Source organism: Leiobunum rupestre, chromosome 11 (assembly GCF_980474605.1).
Source record: "Leiobunum rupestre chromosome 11, qqLeiRupe1.1.hap1, whole genome shotgun sequence".
In the NCBI taxonomy this organism is placed as follows: domain Eukaryota; kingdom Metazoa; phylum Arthropoda; class Arachnida; order Opiliones; family Sclerosomatidae; genus Leiobunum; species Leiobunum rupestre.
In genome coordinates, this window is record NC_143394.1 from 38473004 (window position 1) to 38494901 (window position 21898).

The 21898-nt window shown below is 37.7% G+C and overlaps 1 protein-coding gene across 1 annotated transcript; it reads right to left on the reverse strand.

Moving 5' to 3' along the window:
- Positions 1-800: 800 nt before the first annotated feature.
- On the reverse strand, positions 801-2310 carry LOC149922541 (uncharacterized). Its single transcript, XM_090163793.1, has 6 exons — positions 2175-2310; positions 1991-2081; positions 1684-1925; positions 1410-1628; positions 1155-1338; positions 801-1078 (listed from the first exon to the last, which is right to left on the reverse strand). The coding sequence occupies exons 1-5, from the start codon at positions 2237-2239 to the stop codon at positions 1197-1199; spliced, it is 759 nt and encodes a 252-aa protein (XP_090019919.1). The 5' UTR covers positions 2240-2310; the 3' UTR covers positions 801-1078; positions 1155-1196.
- Between the last annotated feature and the right edge of the window lie 19588 nt (positions 2311-21898).

Consider the following 21898-nt stretch of genomic DNA (forward strand, 5'->3'; position numbering starts at 1 on the left):
ACGTCGAGAGTGAAAATAACAGCCTCAACCCCTCTAAAACTAGAGGGGCGAGGCTCAAAAGGCGGCGAAATAACAACAAACGTTTAAGGGGGAACTAAACTTTATTAAGAAAACAAACACGGTACAAAGGCAAATAGTTAATAATTTGAGAAACATTTAACAAAGCATATAAAGCGATAAAAAGGACTGTTATAAAAGTAGGAAAGGTTCTGGGAAATACAATATAATATTTTTTACTGTTTTGTGTTTGAAAAAACAATTTTGATATTCCTTCCTAAAGTTGTATTCTGAGATAATAATGTTTATCAAAATGCACTCTATATAAAAATACATTAGAATTAAATAAATGTTAATACTAAACTACTAAATATTAAGTCAACTAAATGTACATGTTAAACATTTATTACACGCGAATAAAACAAACCCTACTTCGAAGGACTAGAAAGTGCTTACAGGAAATATAACACGATAAGAAAATATTCGTTTCACATTCATTACGTTTATTCTTATTATAAACAATTTTGATATTCGTTCGTAAACTAGTTTAGAAAGTTATATTTATTGAAATGCACTCTATAAACTTATACATGGGAAGGAAAACAAATATTATAACGGATGATTAAAAACGGGTTAATTAAAATGTAACGTCGTAAGATAATTTTTTTACATTAATAAAAATAACTTTAGAATATGTTCTCAAAATAATGAAGTTTTTTTATTCAAATGCATTCTATAAACGTATACGTGAGAATGAAACCAATATTAATAACAACTAACTAATGGTTAACAGAAATATATTATAATGAGATTAAATAAGTTTCACACATTTTACAGATAGATTTATAATCTTTAAGCTAAACAATTTTGATATTTGTTCCAAAGCGGACAAAAGCCAAATGAATTTTGTGCATGTACGCATTCAACTCTCGTTTAACAAAAGTTTCGTTTACGTGAACGGATTTATTGGCAATTTCGTCGAGTTCGCTTCTTCTGGCGTCTTCCGCTTTTATTTCATTTTCCTCGTGCGAATCCTTTTTCCGGGCGAGTGTCCTCAACTGACGTTTGATCTTTTAGTGTCCTGTATAATAAATGAAACGGGTCAAACTCTTAATCGAGATGCCGCGCGAATAAAATATAAAAGTGGTAACGCTTACCTGGGCTGCCGTTGGTCACCCTTAGGAGCATTTAGGGAACTTCTATTCAAGAGAATAGTGTCCTCTTTTTCCTAAACAGCAAAGTCCTGTCAATATTGATAATCTGAATTTTGACTTACCTTTTTTAGCTTTCCCATCTTTTTCCTGGTGAGTGTCCTCATCCTCCTGCTGGTCCAATAAAGTTCTGGATAATAAATTTAACAGGTTGTTCTAGTAATCAAGATATGGAAAATCATTAAATATAGTAGCTGTTACGTCTGCTGTGGATTTTCGTTCAGGGACGAATTTAAAGAAACTGTTTCACAATAGGTAGTTGGGTCTTTGTAGGACTTGTAGGTGATTTCGCTGAGCTCACGCTTGCGCTGTTTCTTTACTCTTCTTATTCCTAAACAACAAAGTCTCGTGAATAAGGAGAAACCTAATTTTGACTTACCTTTTTTAGTGTCCACATCCTTTGGTTGGTCTTCAATTGTCCTGTATAATAAATGAAATGAGTCAAACTCTTAATCATGAAATATTATACATTTACGTCTGCCGCGGTTGTTCTTCCTTAGGCGCATTCTCGGAAAGGGTTTCCACGTTGATGTCGTCCTCTTGAATCCGGATCGTTGCGGTGTCATGGCGTTGGTTGTTCCGTTGAGGGCTGTCTTCTAATCCCAATCTTCGCGGGAGTTCGTCGTAAACGAATTTCGCGTCGCCGTCTATTTCCTCGGGCTTCAAGATGCCAGTAGTTGGGTAAACTTGGTAGGTCTCGACGTTGTTCGTGTTAATCTGGCAAAACGTTCAATACTCGCGTTCGTTTGAGTTCGATATTTTGGAATATTATTTTTCCATACTTTGAAAGCGTGGGTATAATCTTTCGGATTTTTGATGGCGATGACGCGTTTCCTAAAGTCGTGTTTCTGGTCTAATGGAAATCCCTCGGCTCTGAAAATGAAATTCATAGAGTGTACATTTTTATTGACAAATATAGTATTTGACATTCAAGAAAAAAATGTAAAAAGGTTTGGTATAACTTACGTGTTACCCTCGGTGTTACCCATTAACGATAAATTCTTATCTGACGACGTCAAGTGGGTGTCCATTGTCGTCAATGATCCCCAAGGTGTGGTCCGGCACAATGATCCAGGAGAGTTAAAGGCTTAGGCATAAGTCTCAAGTTGATTTAATATTTTCTGGCGCGTGAAACGCGCGTCAATATTACGTAAACTATTCGTGCGCGTGAAAAGCGCGCCAATATTACGTAAACTATTCGTGCGCGTGAAACGCGCGTCAATATTACGTAAACTATTCGTCCGCGTGAAACGTGCGCCAATATACGTAATCATTTTTGGCGGGCATTTTTTGAAGCGCCTTTAGAAGAAAGTATTTTTGGAAATACAGCAATGTTAGCAATGAAATGTTTACACAATTACTGGAATAAATTGGTTTGTACGAACCCTCGCTGTTAGCCTGAGCCAAAACTCAGTATCCACACCCAGCCTGACCGAAGTCGGAGGTTGAGATATTTAATAATAATGTTTTTAATTCAGGATAAAAAAAGCTGTACACTTATTGGGCCCTGATACGTGATACAAAAGATACTGTAACGCTCGAAACAAAAGAAACTATTTACATTAATATTAATTGATACAATGATAGTGCCCGAAAAATTATTATAAAAAAACAGAATTTCACAAAAAAAAAGATACATATGAAGGACAGTAATATAATTTTAAAAAAAGGCTGAGTTCTCCATCACCATCACCGAGGGTTTGGGTTTAAGAGAACGGGGAACATGTAGGTAGAGCGCCTATGGGTTGGTAGGTATTTCATCAATTAGACGGGCTTTGTACTTATATTTCGCGGAACGCATGTGTTTAGTAAGTAAGTTACGTTTTTTCGCAAATGCATGTCTGTTGTCAGTAGAAGGTGACGCTCTGAATATACGAAAGGCAGAACGCTTGTCTCGAATTAGGTGCTCGGTTTCCTTGGACCACCAGGGCTCCCTCAACTGACCCGAAGGCTAAGTGGGATTAATGGAAATCAAGGGCACCGACACGTCCCTGGCTTCAGTAACGTAAAGGAGAAGGATATCAATCATTTCGTCTAAGGTAGGGGCATCGAGGACGGCTGACCAATCCTTCGAAAGCAGTGCAGCGCGAAATAGATCATAGTCCCCACGACTATAGGCAAAGACCATTTGATCAGAGCTAACAGCTCCCAGTGCGCCACCGCCCTTATGGGTTACTAGAGCCGGACCCCGACTCCCCGGTAAAGCCACCAGTTATTGCACACTCGAACCCATTTAGGGCCTGTTGAGGGCTACAAAAAAGATTGAATCCTAGGGGCCCACTGTAACCGAAATATGGAACGATTCCAGGGGCGAATCTTGGCATGGTCTTTATGGGCTGCGGACCGGGGCCCCGTACAAACAAAGGGCCCCCTTTGCGATAAAAAAAATAAAAACAATTTAAATTTAAGAAACATGAAATTTTTAATTACCCTGCAAAATGCATCTGTGACCCCCCAACTTGAGTTCATTGAAAAGGCATTTAATTACCCTGCAAAATGCATCTGTGAATAGGCCGCAAACAGTGTTAGTCCAGGGCCCCAAATTTAACGGTCCGCCCTTGGAAGATTCTGGCGACTTTTCAGCCTCTTTCCAAATAAAGTCAAACCGTTCAGACCTTCTAACATCTAAGCTAGCTACTGTAGCTTCACAAATAGCAACGGTTTCTCTTAAAATGACTTTAACGACAGTTTAAGACAAGTTGCTGAAGCTATTTAAAATCTCATTTACCGTCTTTTTGGTAGGCCCTAGGCACTTTGCCTAGTCTGCCGCCTGGATAAGGCAGCCCTGACACTCGTACGTAATAAAAGTACGGTACCTAAACAAAACCGTCTTCAGAAAACTTCGTATGTTTATTTCCTGGCGTATTCAGAAATTCTTCAACGAAGTACGTAAATGTTAAGAGGGGCCCGAAAGAGGTGTAAATTTAGTACAGTCTAAGGTAGGCGCAAAGGAGGGGTTTTTACCCGGAAACCCCCCTCGTCTACGCCACTGGTCAGGGACAAGCGTCTCGCAAATCCATAAGATCTATATTCCCTTGTTGAAAGACAGCCAAGCTTTTGTTCCATTGTAATGAAAAACTTTCACGGTCCTACTACCCCAGCACATTGTTCTACCCCCCCCCCCTCCATGATAAAATATCAACAAACCAGAACTAATTAACGTGGCACTTTCCACGGGGTCGAAAATGTTTATATAAGCGTTTGTCAATCATATAAGGAAACCGCAGTGAGTCAGCAGTTATATTTATGGACTAATCTGCTCTAACTATTCCGATAATTAACAGATGGTCGGCCAAATAGCTACTACAATCAATTATTTTCGTCTTCCTTCAATAAATACCGCTGAGTCTGCCAACATAACCAACATTTCATTATGATTTAAATTAGCTTTATCTCTTATAGGTTTTTTGGGATATTTATCTCACCGTGACAATTGTTGTCCAACATTAGTCGCGAAGAAACGTTGGTTATCAAAATATAAAACATTTCTCTTACGATATTTAAATCTTTGATTATAAATAATAAAAATCATAATCATGACAACCGAAACCATTACACAAGAATTTTTAGTTGAAATACCGAAAAACCTACAGAATTTCGAATTTCCCGCCCATTAAAGAGAGAAAATACCATTGAAATTCGAATTTCCCGCCTTTCTAAGCGCGTTGGAATAACAATAGGAGGGGAATGCCGAGAGTGACAGCTGTTACAGTGGATAAAAGGAGGACCCCTTTGATTTTCTCCGTAAAACATTTGAAAATCAGTTCTTGTATTAGAAATTATTTGTAACTGGTACTCTATATTTATATACACTATTTTAAGAAACGTTTCAGGGCGCCGCCATTATCGTACAGACACCCAACGAGCAAGCGCTCTACCGAAGAAATTTAATCCCCCCAAAACAGGTTTTTTCATCACCCTCCCCGTACTCTGTAAGGTAATGGCGGTCAATTGGGGATTCGCGTTGAAGAGTCTATAGTCGCACTCCGTAGCTTTGCCCATGGCCGCCATTTTGTTCGCAAATTTTTTATCTATAGGAAAGAGCATGGGTGACGTACTAGGACGTCACCGTGCCATTACTCTATTGACAAGTTGTATTTTTTCAATATGGGAATATAGGTAAATGTATAAAATGTAAAATAATTCCCTATTGTGTAATGGTAAAGTCCGATTTAAAATCAAACATTTTGAAAAATAATAATTAGTAATAGTCAATAATATTTCAGTGCAGTTTTACTTGTGCCGGAAATGTTAGAAATGTTTTCCGTAAAATATATGATATAGGTTGGAATAATATTGACTATTGTGACCTCGTAGCGAAAGCGAAGGTACGAAAGGTTTTGTCAGCCGTGACTAGTGACACCTGTTAGTAAATGTAAAATCTATACTGTAGTTATTATGCAGTTGCTAGTAATTAGGGAACAAAGTCGAAAAACCGTGTTTGCAAAACCACCGTGGGACGGATTAATTTGCAGTCGGGGTTGGTTTGGGGGTTTTTTTTTTCGTCTACGCTCGCCGTCACAACAGGTTTAATTTAGTAGTTTGGATATTTCGCTATTGTAATGTTTATGTGTAGGGTGGTAATGTTGTGTTATTGTTATGACGTTTGTGGGTGTTGAGTTTGTGGTGTGTATGTACGAGTGGTATCTCTCCAACTCCTTCATATTGACTTTTGGGACGGACCGAGTGCTGAGTGTAATGCTACCTCTCAACATCCAATGGCAGGGTTTCCAGCATTTGTTCACGGTATTCGTCATAGTATCAATTTGCGATCGCATCGGGCGGGTTTCGAACCCGAGACCGCCTGTTTGACAGGCGGACGTTCTACCACAGAACCACCGACACTTATTACGTTTCATTGAAAATTAGACCTTCAGCTTTATCGGAAGCGTATTTAATAGAGTACGAAATTTTGGTTTAATTGAAATAGAATTGAAATTGAAATTATTGCATCGAAGAAATTCTAATTTAGCGTTTCTCTATTGATTAAAAACAAATGCGCCACCCAGGTTTCGAACCCAGACCATTCGGCTTGGCAGTCGAGCGCTCTACCACAGAACCACCGATAGCTGCCTAGGTTCACTGAAATTAAGACACACATCGTAAGCATAATAGGTCTTTTTTTATTAATGAATTTATGAAGGCCTAATCTGGTTTTTTTACAAATGAAATTTAAAGGTTAAATCTTGTTTTAGCGCAGTCAGCCGAGATAAGAAGGTTAAAGCGTAGACCCTGTGTTAGTTTTTGTTATTTATTTACGTTTATTCTTAACGACCTATATATTTAACCAGACTCGCGAGTCGCGACCATAGACATATGAAATAAAATAGATCCCCGGCGAATAGGCTAAAAGAGTACGCCACTACTCCGACCAAGAAAATGGCTTCATAAGCTCCTATGCATTCTCTGATTTCCACAGCCACATGGGTTAAAGGTATTATCGGCTTCACATTGATCAAGTAATATATCTTGATCTTTGAGATTTTTTCAAATTTAGTAGTATCAGTCCAGTTGAATGGAATTATAGGAATATGCCAAGAGTTCAACCAATATGCTAATTTGGCAGGGTAACTACACGCTGCTTTCAAAAGTTCAATGGCTTTGACGAATCCATGATATTAACTATGGTTTATTTTATGATGAACATAATTAAATTCAAGCTGTATAATTTGATTTTTGACTTTTCATATTAAATAGCATTTGTTGCCAAGGTACGAAAATTGTTCTGAAATTTTTTGTAATTATATCTGACTACTGTGTAGACATTTAGAGCTGGCTTCCCTAAGATACTTTGAATTTAATACCAACAACGTACTCTATATCCTAAGTTAAACTAGCTTTAAGGAAAATATATACTTAAAGGACATGTGTTAAATTATAAGGAACGAAAATAAATGGGACTTCTACTACAAAACCCGTGGGAATTAATGTCAGCTACTAGGAAGACGTAAATCTATACTGAATTTAATTTTTATTACGTAGAGCAAATACAATCGTTTTAAATTTTAATGAGTAAAATCAATATGTTAATGCATGTTCTTGCAATATTATGACAGTATTTTGATAACAAAATTAAGGACAGACTGTCCATATTTTGTGTCAAAAATACTGTCCAAATTATTTAGGCGCGGTTGGCCTCCAACATATTATTCGTTATTTTAGCCTTTTTTGTTAAAGGGTATCGATGTCCTGCCAATAGTATAAAAACTAATTAAAGGCAAATTCACCCTTAGTATTTTTGTCGCCCCGAAAGGGTTAAAAATTTTCAGCTCCCGCTTTACCTTAAGATATTTACGGCACTGCTAGAAAATCCCCAAAATTATAGGGTCTACGATAAAGATCGCCTTGGAGATAACCTACCCTTTAGCTGGTTTTAAAAGATTCGAATATTCTGTCAATATCGTGTAAGGACTAATTAGAGTAGTTTACCATTAATTATCTGGATCATTTGCAACTCTTGGCAATACATGTATATTACTCTTATTCTCAATTAATATATATAAGTTAGCCAAGAATAATTTTTAGGGTATTCTTTATGTCAGCACAATAGTGATATATTCCTTCTTCCGCTGTATGTTTCCTTAAGGACCTCACGTATTTGCAATTCCATATATTTCGCAAATTTACTCTTTTTCTAGAAGTTAACCATAAACGTTAGTTAAAGTGTTGTAAAACCTTTTTCTTGAAGATACTTCGCTGTCGTTGCAAACTGTCCATCCCGTTCCAATAACAGGGTTTTTTAGAGCAACTATGTAGTGGCCACTTTCGCAGTCACTTCCTCTGTGAACTACAGCGGCTTTAGTTTAAAAAAAGACTTCATTAATTTTCACTTTGTCAGAAATGATTTCTTTTATTGGAGTGTCAATTTTAAACATTTCAGCCCCTCTATAAGAAAACCTCGCCAGATTAAGAAAGAGGTACTTACTGGAAGAATATAATGTCGTTCGACGTTCTTTCACTTCATTTTGACATTGGACACATTTATTTTCAAAAAGTTCCCAAACCCTCGCCCAAAACATTAACGATGTACACATAACCAAAAATAAATTTTCTATAGTAACATTTTCGTCTTTAAGTTACTGTAAAAGACTAATTAAAAATTCTACGGGGTCCTCTTGATTTAGACCATGAAATCGAATATCAAGCGGTTTCCCGGAAAAAACTTCGGATTTGTTTAATGCATTACGAATAAAACACGCTTGTTTCAAACAATCGGAGTTGGTCCACATAGAGGAACACTTGACTTGCGTCAAGCCTTTAGCAGAGGCTTTGGATATTCTCCAAGGATAAAAAATATATTTTATGGAATTATTCTACCTTGCTTGTTGGCACCAAACCGTGAACCGAAACAAAAATTGGGGAGAAAACTGTAAATGATTGTATTTTATTTCAGTTAATGCTTAAATATTATTAACAGCCGTCATCCAGTTAGTAATTTGCCCCGGGCCCGAATTGTCACTGCACGGCCCTGCTTTTTTTAAAACTTATTTAATCAAAATGTGGCAAAACATAATTTGATATTACCTGCAAAAATGACAAATAGTGTATCATTATTATCAGCTTTAGTCTTTTAGACTATTTCAACAAATGAAATGTTTGTAAGGGTACTCGTGGTGAGGAAGTAGTTCAGTTCGGAGCAGAAAGAGAGAGTGGCTGTTTACCGCGGAGTACTGGCACCCAGCATGGTGAGGAATGTACAAGACTGACCAATAACATTTGTGTCAGCTACTACTCTCACCTTAGATGGTACGCTATACAGTACTTATCACAAAGAGAAAAACAAGAGGTTGAAGTATAAAAATCAGTCCAAAGAAGTGCTTCTAGACATGTTAATAGAACCAAAAGGGAATGAGATAAATATCTAAAACACTTAGTCCTTTAGAAAAAAATAGTGTTGTAAGTCGGAAAATTTTCCGCGGAAAATGACCGAGGCCTTTTTCCGGAAAAATTTCCGTATTTTTCCGAAAAAAATAAAAAAAGTTTTCAATCCGTGATTAGTCTAATATATTGTTTGCAAATTGAAATAAAGCGGCATTTCGCCTCATTTTCGAATCTGAAAGTAAAACTAAACCTCTAGACTAGTTTAAACTGATTAACAATGTAACGCTATTAATGTTTTGTAGTATGTTTACTGATATTAGACATTTTATATCGATAAAGAGTTAAAAACATTAAAAACCCTTAAAAGGTAATTTATGTTTCAAATTTTTATTTTTCCGATTTGCGGAAAATTTTCCGCAATTTATTTTTCCGGAAAATTAACAACACTAGAAAACAAGTTGGCAAGCCAAAATATACCTCTCCTCGGAAGAATTGTCCCTAGTGGTATTAATTTCTCGAGATAACCCTAAAAGATATATCTCCGCAATTTAGAGTTATTTGTTAAAAATATTAACCTATTTCTATCCCGCCCGGTATAAAATTTTAATTATAATTAAAATAATTGAGACGAAACGACCAATTTTAATTTATTCAGAATATCATAAGTTAAGTAGTTACAACAGTAAGTTAGACGTACTATAACAATGCACAATTGAATTAAACCCTTTTACAGAACAAGTTTATCAGTTAAATATAATACGAAGCAAATTTTAATGAAAGAAATATCTACAGAGGCTTTTTGGAATTACTCGCTTACGAAATACTTGCCGCATCTTTAACGCTCATTTTATTTCAACACTCGCCCTTGATGAAGATACCGTAGATATCTGGTAGTGGACGACTCGTTCACTTCCTGTTGACGTTGTGACACATACCACATGAAAAAGACCAATGCCGTCCAATTTCCAATATCATATAATGACTCGCACACCCAAGAAATCATTGACTGCGTTAGAAATCGTAGATATCCAAATATCCACACCAAATGTATTTACAAGAAGCAAAAACCTTACCATCAACAAAGCACAGAGAGCCACTTGACTAACCACCAGCTCTTAAAGCAATTAACGTTAAATTATCTCCTTTGAATTAACAGAACTATATATAGGTCGTTAAGAAAGTGGACCACCCACAGGGTCTACCCTTTAACCCTCTAATCTCGGCTGACTGCGCTAAAACAAGATTTAACCTTTAAAAAATACCAGATTAGGCCTTCATAAATTCATTAATAAAAAAAGACTTTATTACCTATTATGCTTACGATGCCGGTCTTAATTTCAGTGAATCTAAGCAGCTATCGGTGGTTCTGTGGTAGAGCGCTCGACTGCCAAGCCGAATGGTCTGGGTTCGAAACCTGGGTGGCGCATTTGTTTTTAATCAATAGAGAAACGCTAAATTAGAATTTCTTCGATGCAATAATTTCAATTTCAATTCTATTTCAATTAAACCAAAATTTCGTACTCTATTAAATACGCTTCCGATAAAGCTGAAGGTCTAATTTTCAATAAGGCGTAACAAGTGTCGGTGGTTCTGTGGTATCAATCAGGAGGTCTCGGGTTCAAATCCCGCCCGATGCGATCGCAAATTGATACTAAGACGAATACCGTGTACAACTGGTGGAAACCCTGCCATTGGACGTTGAGAGGTAGCATTACACTCAGCACTCGGTCCGTCCCAAAGTCATTAAGAAGAAGTTGGAGAGAAAACGCCCATATAAACACAACAGACTCAACATGCACAACCATCAGAACACAAACACAACAAATTCAACACTCACAACCTACGCATAAACATTACAAAAACGTAATACACCAAACCGTCACGACGGTGAGCGAAAAAACACCATCCAAACCAAACCGCAAATGCATCCGTTAACGCTCACCGTCACACGGTGGTTTTGCCAACCCTTTGAGAAACTGCGTACGCAGTGATTACACTTTGCACCGAAAATGCGAACGCGTTCGCAGGCCTGACAGACAGACAGACCCACCCACAGACCCACAGACAGACCCACCCACAGACCCACCCACAGACCCACCCACAGACCCACCCACAGACCCACCCACAGACCCACAGACAGACACGGTCGTTGTATAACCCCTCCTAGGGGACTTTGTCCCCTCGGAGAGGTAAAAAGGAGAGGAACACCAGAAATTCTGTCAAACTGTATCTCACTGGGAATGTCAAGTAAGTAACTTTATCTGACATTGTGAGTGGTTTTTCTTTTTATATTTTTTATGACACCATTAATTTTTCATGATATTAATAATACACAAAGTATTAGGTAATCTAAGTTTAATAATCCATTATTAATAATATCGGTAAAACCATATGCAACAATCAATTATAAGTATGGCCTGAAGGCATTTTCTTTAATGAAACCTTGTTCACGAGTTATGATTTCCAACTCTGTGGCGTCATATCCGCTTTAGGGATGGCCAATGGGAATTAGCGCCCAGAGAATATCCTCTATGTTATTCCCCTTTGTAAAGCAGTTTTGTAAACTGAAAGAATAATCCAATTAGTAAAGCTGTATTTAATTATTCACAAAGTGCCCAAACTGGCGCTTTCGCTGTTCAAGCAACACTTTCGCAATCTTTTACGTTCCTTTTTCAATTTAACAATCAAGTAGCTACCATGAGTCTGCTAGATGCTTACAATTACTATTTTCACCGGGTTTGCAACCTCATCACAATCTACGCTCGATAATTTGTTTTCCATCACCAAAAGTTTTTCGGTCACAGCCTTTTTTATATATTAGTAGGTCAAAATGATTTGAATTAGCTGTTCAACTGAAACGTTTCTCTAAGTAAGTTTAATAGCATTATGGACAGGGGGGCAAATAAGGATTTTTTTGAAAGTGGACAGGTGACCAGTGACCCACCTGGCCTAGAATAAATCAAGGAGGATAGGAAGGGAGGTGAAGTAGGAGGGATGAACGCGCCAGCATCCTCGTAAGAAGTTTAGCGTGAACTCGGCGGGAAAATTTCGGAAAAATGGCGGCAACACGTAGCGTAGCTTCCGCAATGTTGCCGCCATTTTCCCGAAATTTTCCAGCTAAACTTTTTACAAGGATGCTGGCGCGTTAATCCCTCCTACTTCGCCTCTCTAATTCCTATCCTCCTTGAATAAATAAACTGGACCACGTCCAGTGCACGTCGTCTGCTACATTAGTATAGCGTTTTTTAACTCTTAACCGTTTTTAATAGTTTGAATTCTAGGACCGTGCGAGTACTCGAACATCATCGATTACTCAGCATTTTTTTAATTCGAGTACTCGAACTGGACCTCGGATAAGTAATTGGAAAATACTCGTCGATTATCGAGTAAAAATAATTGCATCATCGGGTACCCGATAACTCGATTAAGCTGCTGTAAGTTCAAAGGTGGTTTTTACAACTTTTTGGGGTGAAAATAATAAACGGTACCTACAAGACGTAGAAAAAACAAATACTTTGAATGGCCTTGGGGATGGATCACGGTTTTTAATACGTACTGCCGGTTTTTCTTCAATCAATATTATTAAGTTTTAGTTTCGGATGTCGGCTGGCGTTAGAACTTAGGAGTCTTAACTTCCTAAGCAATATACGGACAGACGGTACATTAATAATTTAAAAAAAATGTATATTGTTATTTTACTATTAATTACTATAATTAGTCTAGTAGGCTAGTATACTAGTCTTTTATATCCCACTTCAATATTACTCGACTCGAATACTCGATCGGAAAAAATTTCGTACTAGATACCCGACTCGATTGCTTAAAACCACTACTCGCACAGCCCTAGTGAATTCGAATTGGAATGTACTAAAATTCCGCAGCCGCCGTTACACAGACCTTCAAATCCAAAGACTAATAATATAACATTTCGACCTACCAATTTCAAAATATTTACCTCGAATTAAGTGGTCCAGTGGACCACTAACCCCCCTCCGATTTAATTAATAAACTGGTCCGGGCAATTTTTAAACTGATCATCTGCCCACTGCCACCGCCTTATTTCCCCTGCTGATTATGGAACCGATTTGTGTGGTCGTGGGATTTCAAGAGTTTGTTTTTATAAACTTCCAAATGAATGTAATAACTTAAGTCGGTAACGTCTGCTATCAAATACAAATATTTTTACATAGTTTGAGCACTATGGGATAATTGTTTTTCTCCGATGCGTTTCATGAATGGTAATTATTAATTAATTTTTAAATATAAAAGTTTATAAGAATTATTTTTGTTTTTAACTTTTCTACAGTTATTTATTTCAATTCCTTGGTGCTAGTCAGACTTAGTTGCTTGTTAGGCCTAGGCCATCGTTTCAGTCTAGGGCTAGCTATAGGTAAGCTCGATGTTGGAAAATTTGCTGGAAATTATTAGCCGATAGCCGGTGGGAAAATTCGGAGTAAAAATATTTTTCTGTAACGGAAATTTGTCACCAAGTTAGAAGAGATATTGGGAATATCTTAAACACATTGCCCCTTCTCTGGAGCTTAGGCTGATTAATTTGAAAATTTCTGTTACATCTTTAAAGAACTAAAAGCAAATAAAGTGACTGAGATAAATATTACTAAACATATTTTTATTGTAAAAATTATAGATAAGTTGTTTTAGAAGATGTTGTTTTATTTTATAGAGTATACAGGGTGTTTATTTTTGCTCGAAAAAGTGACTTTTTAAAAAAAATATGTTTTCTAGAAAGTTGAAATTTGTACTGTACATTATACGTGCCGGGGGACACTTTCTACCAAAATTGCATCTAAATCGAAAAATATTTTCACGTTTTTTGAAAATTTAAATTTTAACCGCTTGGTGCTATAAGAAAATTGTCAGAGAGAAAATTGAAGAGCGTCACCGAAAACGTACAAATAGCATTGGCGCGAAAAAATAGACGTATTTTTCACTGAAAAAATACGACTAAAAAGTGACAAGTTGGGCAAGCTAAAATAACTTTTTTTTTATTTCCATTGGGACAGTAGTAACTTTAAGAAAATCAGAAATGTGTTAATCTGGTGCTTAATGCAATAAACACCGCTGAAAAATCGAGGTATTACACGATTTAATTTCGTAGGATGAAAAATGCGAATTTTTTGAAAAAAAACGAGACATTTTATTTATCTACTTACAAACAAAATTTATAAGTACGTTTCGAAAATTCCACCTTCGGCAGCGATGCAGGCGTGGGCGCGAACAATCATAATGTCGAAGGCGGTTTGAATATTTTGCGGGGTTACTTCCCGGCAAGCTTTTACAATTCGTTGACGCAGCTCTTCAAGGTTCTCAACCGGAGTGGCGTACACCTTGTCCTTGACGAAGCCCCAAAGAAAGAAATCCAACGGAGTCAGATCGGGCGACCTTTCTGGCAAGTGTACGGGACCGTTTCTCCCTATCCATCGTTGTGGAAATTTGTTGTTTAGGTAATCTCTCACGGCTCTGTGGTAATGAGGCGGGGCACCATCTTGCTGAAACCACAGTCTTGCTCGTTGCGCAAACGGCAGTTCATCAAGTTGTTGTTCTAGCTCATTTCTCAAGAAATCAAAAGAACTCTGGCCTTTTAGATTTTGCGGTAAGAATACTGGACCAATTAACCGGTTTCCAACAAGATCAATCCAAACATTAAAGCAACCAAATTGATATTGGTGACGGTGTTCATATCCCCAGTGTGGATTTGTGTATTCCCTAACATGATTATTTTGGTGATTGTAAGGGCCGTCTCTTGCAAACGAGGATTCATCCGCGAATAGCATGTTGCGGAGGAATTGTGGGTCGTCGTGCACGGAATTTAGCAGCCAGTTGCTAAAAACCAGCCGTAAACCCTGGTGAAGCGTTGCTCTGTAAGGATGGTACTTATGCCTATGTAAAATTTCGCAAATGCTAGTTTTACTGCAAGCCAAATTGCATTAAACACCAGATTAACAAATTTCTGACTTTGATAAAGTTACACCACTCTCCGAATGGAATTCAAAACAAGTGGGTCACGTGACCCAAATAATAGTCTTACACGAGCTTACTGTATCGAGTTTGTGAGTTAAACTAAGCCAAAAATAAATAAGCACGACGATTTATTTGAGTGTACATATATTTATTAAACTACTATTCCCCAGCGCCAGTCTAAACGTAGTAACGATTTCCGCGTCCTCTCCCGAGCCATTTCGCGGTACAGCTCTACCCCAGCGCCAGTCTAGACGTAGTGACGATTCCCGCGTCCTCTCTTGTGTGTCACGTGACTCTCCCGTGTCTCTTTCTCTAAGAGTTGTAGGAAGATTCTTCCAGCTTGTGATTGTTACTTCTAGAGGCTGATTTCCTCGCGTGGCTGTTATTAGCAATCGCGTGCGAGGATTCTTCTAAGTTTAGTATGATTTCTACCGTGCCGTGTCATGCCTACGGCGGTGGCGGCGGCCGCGGACGCCAGACAACGGAGCGAGACCAGGAGTCTTACTAAGAGCCTATACGGCTCGTGTAAGACTAAAAAGGTATTTTAGCTTGCCCAACTTGTCTCTTTTTCAAGTCGTATTTTGTCAGTAAAAAAGACGTCTATTTTTTTCGCGCCAACTCTATTTGTACGTTTTCGGTGACGCTCTACAATTTTATCATTGACAAGTTTCTTATAGCACCTAGCGGTTAAAATTTAAATTTTCGAAAAACGTGAAAATATATTTGATTTTACCCAATGGGGGCTTCGGCCCCGCCGCCCCCATAGGATCGGCGCCACTGTCAGCTAGTTGTGTGTTTCGAGGCACTCCACCCCAGTACGCCACCCAACCCCTTTTACCCATGCGATAATTTCCGTGGCACCCTTTTCCCCATAGTCGAACCACCCCAGTAAGGCCCTTCCTCCCCTTTTTCCCCATGTGATAATTACCGTGGTACCCACCTCCCCCTTTTCCCCATGTGATAATTACCGGGGTACCCCAGTTAGGCCCTTCCTCCCCCTTTTTCCCATGTGATAATTACCGTGGTACCCACCTTCCCCTTTTTCCCATGTGATAATTACCGTGGTACCCACCTTCCCCTTTTGCCCATGTGATAATTACCGTGGTACCCACCTCCCCCTTTTTCCCATGTGATAATTACCGTGGTACCCACCTCCCCATTTTTCCCATGTGATAATTACCGTGGTACCCTCTCCCCCTTTTCTCCATGCGAGAATTTCTGTAGTACTCTTTTCCTCGCAAAAATAACTCAAACTCGCAATCGTACCAAACCCCTCCTGTACCCCTTTAAACCCCCGGTATCCAATGACTGATGCATAAAGGCCACGGGACTAACGTACGCCGAGAGAAACACGGGCTGCGTTCAACAACTATCAACGGAGAAAAACTAAAAGTTGTTGTAACGAACAAAATATCGTCTGCTAATCCTCCTTTAACGTCACTATACCGATAAGCAACGGAAAAACCATCTCGCTCAGCCGATGTTTCCGCTGAGTCTCCGAGGATCAACGTGACGTCAAAACCGGAAGTCAAAAAACCCGTCCAGCAAAAATCGCTGACCGTTGAGCTCAGCGCTGAGCTTTATTAGAGTTGTTGAACGCAGCCACGGAACTTTCAAATCGGAACGACCCCGAAACCCCCGGCTCCTACCTCCCCGTTCCCGAAACTACCCCATACGATCCCCCCCTTTCCCTAAACTACCCCATTCGATCCCCCCCTCCCCTCCGATATTCGCAGCGGAAACAGAGATAAAATTTCGGGTGTATTGCGTGTTGGGACAAACACGGCCCAACTCTCAGGGGCGACAGATTTTGAGAAAATAGATAGTCGAACCACCTCAGTAACGAAGCCAAAGGCAGTCTCGGTTTCCCTCTGTTCCGCGGGTCGCTTTTTCCTCGCCGCCCCGCCTTTGGCTTCGTGACAGACTAAGCAAACATTCCTGAAAGCTCGGACGACGACGACGACCAACGTACCAAGCGCTCCTTATAATATAGATACTAGACCACGACGCCGCGAAATTTTTGCCGGTGGCGGCGAGCCGGTCAATTTTAGTCGGCGGCGGCGGCGTTGACTTAAAATACATCGGCGGCGGCGGCGTGAGCCGGCGTTTCTTAATACAAAAAAAAAGTTATACTAGAAAGTAGAATTTAATAGTTGTTTAACGCAATTAATATTTTAAACCATGGTAAATAAAAATTTTAACTTATACGATTAGAAAGTAGAAATCAACCTACCTGTGGTCCTGCTCCTGGTTTAATTTATTCCGAGTACAGGCTTATTTTATATACGCTAGTTTGGAATAATATTAACAGCATATATGTAACATAATTACTTATAAGTATGCCACTGTACCTTTATTCCAATCAAAAATCTTCACTAACGGTTTGTTTCACCACGAACCAGTAAAAAGGTGGACTACGTTAGTTTTTAACCTTTTTAATCATCCTAGTAATTTTGGGAGTCACACTATTGGCTACTGACATATGTATTTAAGCCAATGGAAAACCTCTAACTTGAGAAGGAATTTTTTGTATCCGAATTTTAGTCAGCCCAATGTAGCTTTATTGAAATTTATAAACTCTCTCGGTTTGTGCGGATGAAGTTAAATAATGAGTAGTTAAGAAAAATAAAAGGTTGGGGAAAATGACCAATACGGTTCAGAGATCGCTTTCCGAAAATGGAACAAGTCGATGTCGAAGTGGGATGGATATTCCACCAGCGTTATTAAAACCAATACCAAGCCTATAAAAGTTAGGTCTAGGCTCAAAAGAACCTGCAAAGACCCCAAACTTGTAGATGCCCCAGAAAAGCTCAACCTGAATTTTAACAATTTTTTTCCAGTAAACCTGCTTCTTTTATTGGACCTTGAATTATTAATCCAAGATTTGACAATTCAAATTTATTTTAGAACCTGAGTTTCCGAAAACTTCATTAATTTGCATATTAACTGACAGTATATTGTAATTCATTTTAGCTCTTAAGCCTTGGCTGTTCAAACCTGTTTGTCAAGATTCAAGATTTCTTTATTGACCTGTAGAAAAGTAAAATTACAACCCTTTTGCAACAGGGCGGCTCACCAAACCTGAGGAAGCGCGGTCTATTTGGCATATATCATATATTGTGTCACATATCATATCACATATTATCACAAATATTATATAATATATCATAAAAAAACTTTGATATTTCAAAATGAGTGAAAAAAAATTAAAGCAGATAAGGATATGGCATATAAAATAATGGCCGTCGGTTTATCAAACGTAGAGCTGATTGTGCGACGGCATAATCGGCATTTGAGATTCGATGACGTCAAATATGACATCAAATATGACGTCAAATATTACGTTGGATAAGGATGACGCAATATCTGTGAAACAAACCGTTAGTGAAGATATAGAGCTAGTGGCATACTTATGAGTAATTATGTTACATATGTTAACAGCATATAATAATTCCGTCTTCATAACGTTGCAATTGTCCAAAGTAATTCTAAGCTTCGCTACTGCTGAAAACCCCAAAAACCGCGTGGTAGCATTTTCGATAGAATTAATCGGCGTCGCGCTGGAAAATAATCGGCGGCGGCTGCGGGGCGCCGCCTAAAATTTCAAATCGGCGGCGGCGTTGAAAAAAAAGCGGCGTTGGCGGCGCGCCGGCGCGTAACTCGGCGGCGTCGGGGTCTAAAAGATACCAAAGCGGTGGAAGTTATAAGCTTCGTGCGTAGTTTAAATTTTGGTCAGAAGTATCGCCGCCTACCGACTGAGTCTTAATTCGTGTGTGTGAAAGCTGTCTGTTCATTCAAAATTATCTCGATATAAAAGCTGAACCATGGAACTAATAAATAGCTATTTATTAGTTCCATGGCTGAACGTTTCAGTTAAATAATAATATTTGACGTCATCGAATCTCAAATGCCGATTATGCTCTACGTCTGATAAACCGACGGCCAATATTTTAGTGTTTAAACAAACCGGTTTGAACAACCAAGACTTAGGAGCTAAAATGAACTACAATATACTTTCAGATGCTGTTAATGCAATTAATATGCAAATTAATGAAGTTTTCGGAGACTCCCGTTCTAAAATAAATTTGCATTGTCAAATAAAAGAAGCAGGTTTATTGGAAATAGTTGAAATTCAGTTAGATCTATTCTGGAGCATCTACAAGTTTGGAGTCTTTGCAGATTCTTCTAAGCCTAGGCCTAACTCTTCTTAGTCTTCTAGGCCTAACTCTTCTAGGCTTGATCGTCGAAACGGGATATTCAACCAGCGTTATTAAAACAGATGCCAAGCCGCTTGGCATGGGTTTTAATAACGCTGGTTGAATATCCCGTTTCGACGATCACTGAACCGTATTGGTAATTTTCCCCAACCTTTTCTTTTTCTAAACTACTCATTATTTAACTTCATCCGCACAAACTGAGTGAGTTTCTAAATTTCAATAAAGCTACGTTGTACATTGGCTTAAATAAATATGTTAGTAGCCAATAGTGTGACTCCCAAAATTACTAGGATGAATAAAAAGGTTAAAATCTAACGTAGTCCACCTTTTTACTGGTTCGTGGTGAAACAAACCGTTAGTGAAGATTTTTGAATGGAATAAAGGTACAGTGGCATAAGTAGAGGGAAAGTAAGGGCGAGGCTCCGAACCCGGGTTCGGGTTTAGGTTCGGGATCGAAATCCGGGATTTAAGGGATGAAATGGGGGTAAAATCGTCAAAAAGTCAATGTATTTATGATATTTCTCGCGACGATTTGTTTTCTCATATATCAACATATTGTGTCCAGGCCAACTTGTTCATTTATCTACGCTTATCTCGAAAGATACTTGAACGTATATCTTATCAAGTTTTATCGTACGGAATAAGTTGAAATGATGTAAAAATTGATAACCTAGGCGACGCGTGCGCAGATTACCCCGGGGGACGCGGTTAATTTGAATTGAAGTGTTTTGACGTCATGGAATATTCGTTGTTAAAGTAGAATGGAAATATTTTTAAACTTCATTTTAATATCATTGTAGTACTTAAATATGCTTGACACTTGAACCAATCTCACGAGTATTTCTTAAAACGAATATCTCGATCGCGTTTTATCGTACGAAATAAGTGGAAATTATGTAAGTTGTATGATACTTGATAACCTAGGCAGGAAGATAGCGCGCGCGTGCGCGGATTAGCTGGGAGGCGCGGATTGCCCGGGCGCGCGGTTAATTTGAATTTAAAACATGGATTCCCTCTCCGAAATAATTCATGTACCCAAAATTGGACCGCAAGTTTTTTTCTTTTAGGGGAATCTCTATGGGAGTTTAACATTACAATAAAGCTAATAGGTTCAGTTTGGGGTACTTTTGGTCCGAAATGGGGTACATAGGGCCGAAATGGTGACTTTGGTCGTTTTAAGGGTACTTTTGGTCTATTTTGGTCCATTTTTGGGTACATCAGAAAAGCAGTTGGAAAAACGAAGAGCCTTATTTTTTTTTCCACCCATCTCCAAACTCCAAAAATTTATTGCTATAATTTATTTATCCCTTCCGTAGGTATAAAATAAGATAAAAACCACTTACCTATATTTTAATTACGGTAAATTAAAAATACTTAATTAGTGTACTAAGTTACGTTTAAAAGAACCTTTTGTAACAATTCCAATATGTAAATATAGGTATAAGGATTGAAAAAATACTTAAAGTGGTTTTACTGATAAACTCTAAAGGAATTTAACTTTAAAGGGTATCTTAGATTATTGTTTTTAATTTTATTCAAGTTGAAAACGTATTAAGAGTCCTTCAAAGTACTATAAAAGGATTTTATTTACGAACTTAATTCATATTTTCTTCAAACTTTAAATTCGCTTTTATTACTATTTAAATACGGTAAAATATATTTCTTTTACACAAATATAGTCAGAAAGATACTATAAAACACTAAAATTAAAATTAAATTAAATTTGTGTGGATAAGATTTGTAAATATCATTTTGAAACTAATAACTTTCACGCTTTATTTAAGTCAAGCCAATAAAAACAATTACCTATATTTTAAATACGGTAAAATATAAATACATTTCCGATATGTAAATAGGTAGAATAACACTATGAAAAGTTCATTTTTCTTCTTTTAATACGACAACACACAACTCTAATACGCAAATATATAAAGAAAATATAAAAAAAAATTTACTCTACGTTCGATACGTTAAAATACATTTCCGATACACAAATATAGATAAAGAAATACTATAAAATGTAAAAAGGTAGAAAAATACTACACATTAACCATTATGAATTTAAGCTTACAACATCCTTCACGTATAGAGCATAACATATATGTTCAGAGTTAACTTGTTTCCTCGTTATCTTTATCGCATGTAATTTAAATAGCGTATGGAATAAGTTAAGAATGTACTGAAATGGTGTATGTTTAAACCTCGTAGAATAAAGAGTAAAACATATGTTCAGAGTCGGCTTGATTACTAAAGCGAATAACACAGAGACGTTTCCGGTGTAGTCACGTAGGAAGAAAAATACTACAACACTCTCTATACTCTACATTCAACACGTTAAAATATACTTCCGAAATACCAATATAGGTAGTAAAATACTACAAAATCTCTATACTTTACCTTCAATACGTTAAATTACATTCCAATATGTAAATATAGGAAGAAAAATACTACAAAAGCCTCTTTTCTTGGCGTTCAATATGTTAAAATAGATTTCTGAAATGCAAATGTAGGTAGTAAATACTACAAAATCGCTATACTCTACCTTCAATACGTTAAATTACATTCCAATATGTAAATATAGGTAGTAAATACTACAAAAGCCTCTTTTCTTGGCGTTCAATATGTTAAAATAGATTTCTGAAATGCAAATATAGGTAGTAAATACTACAA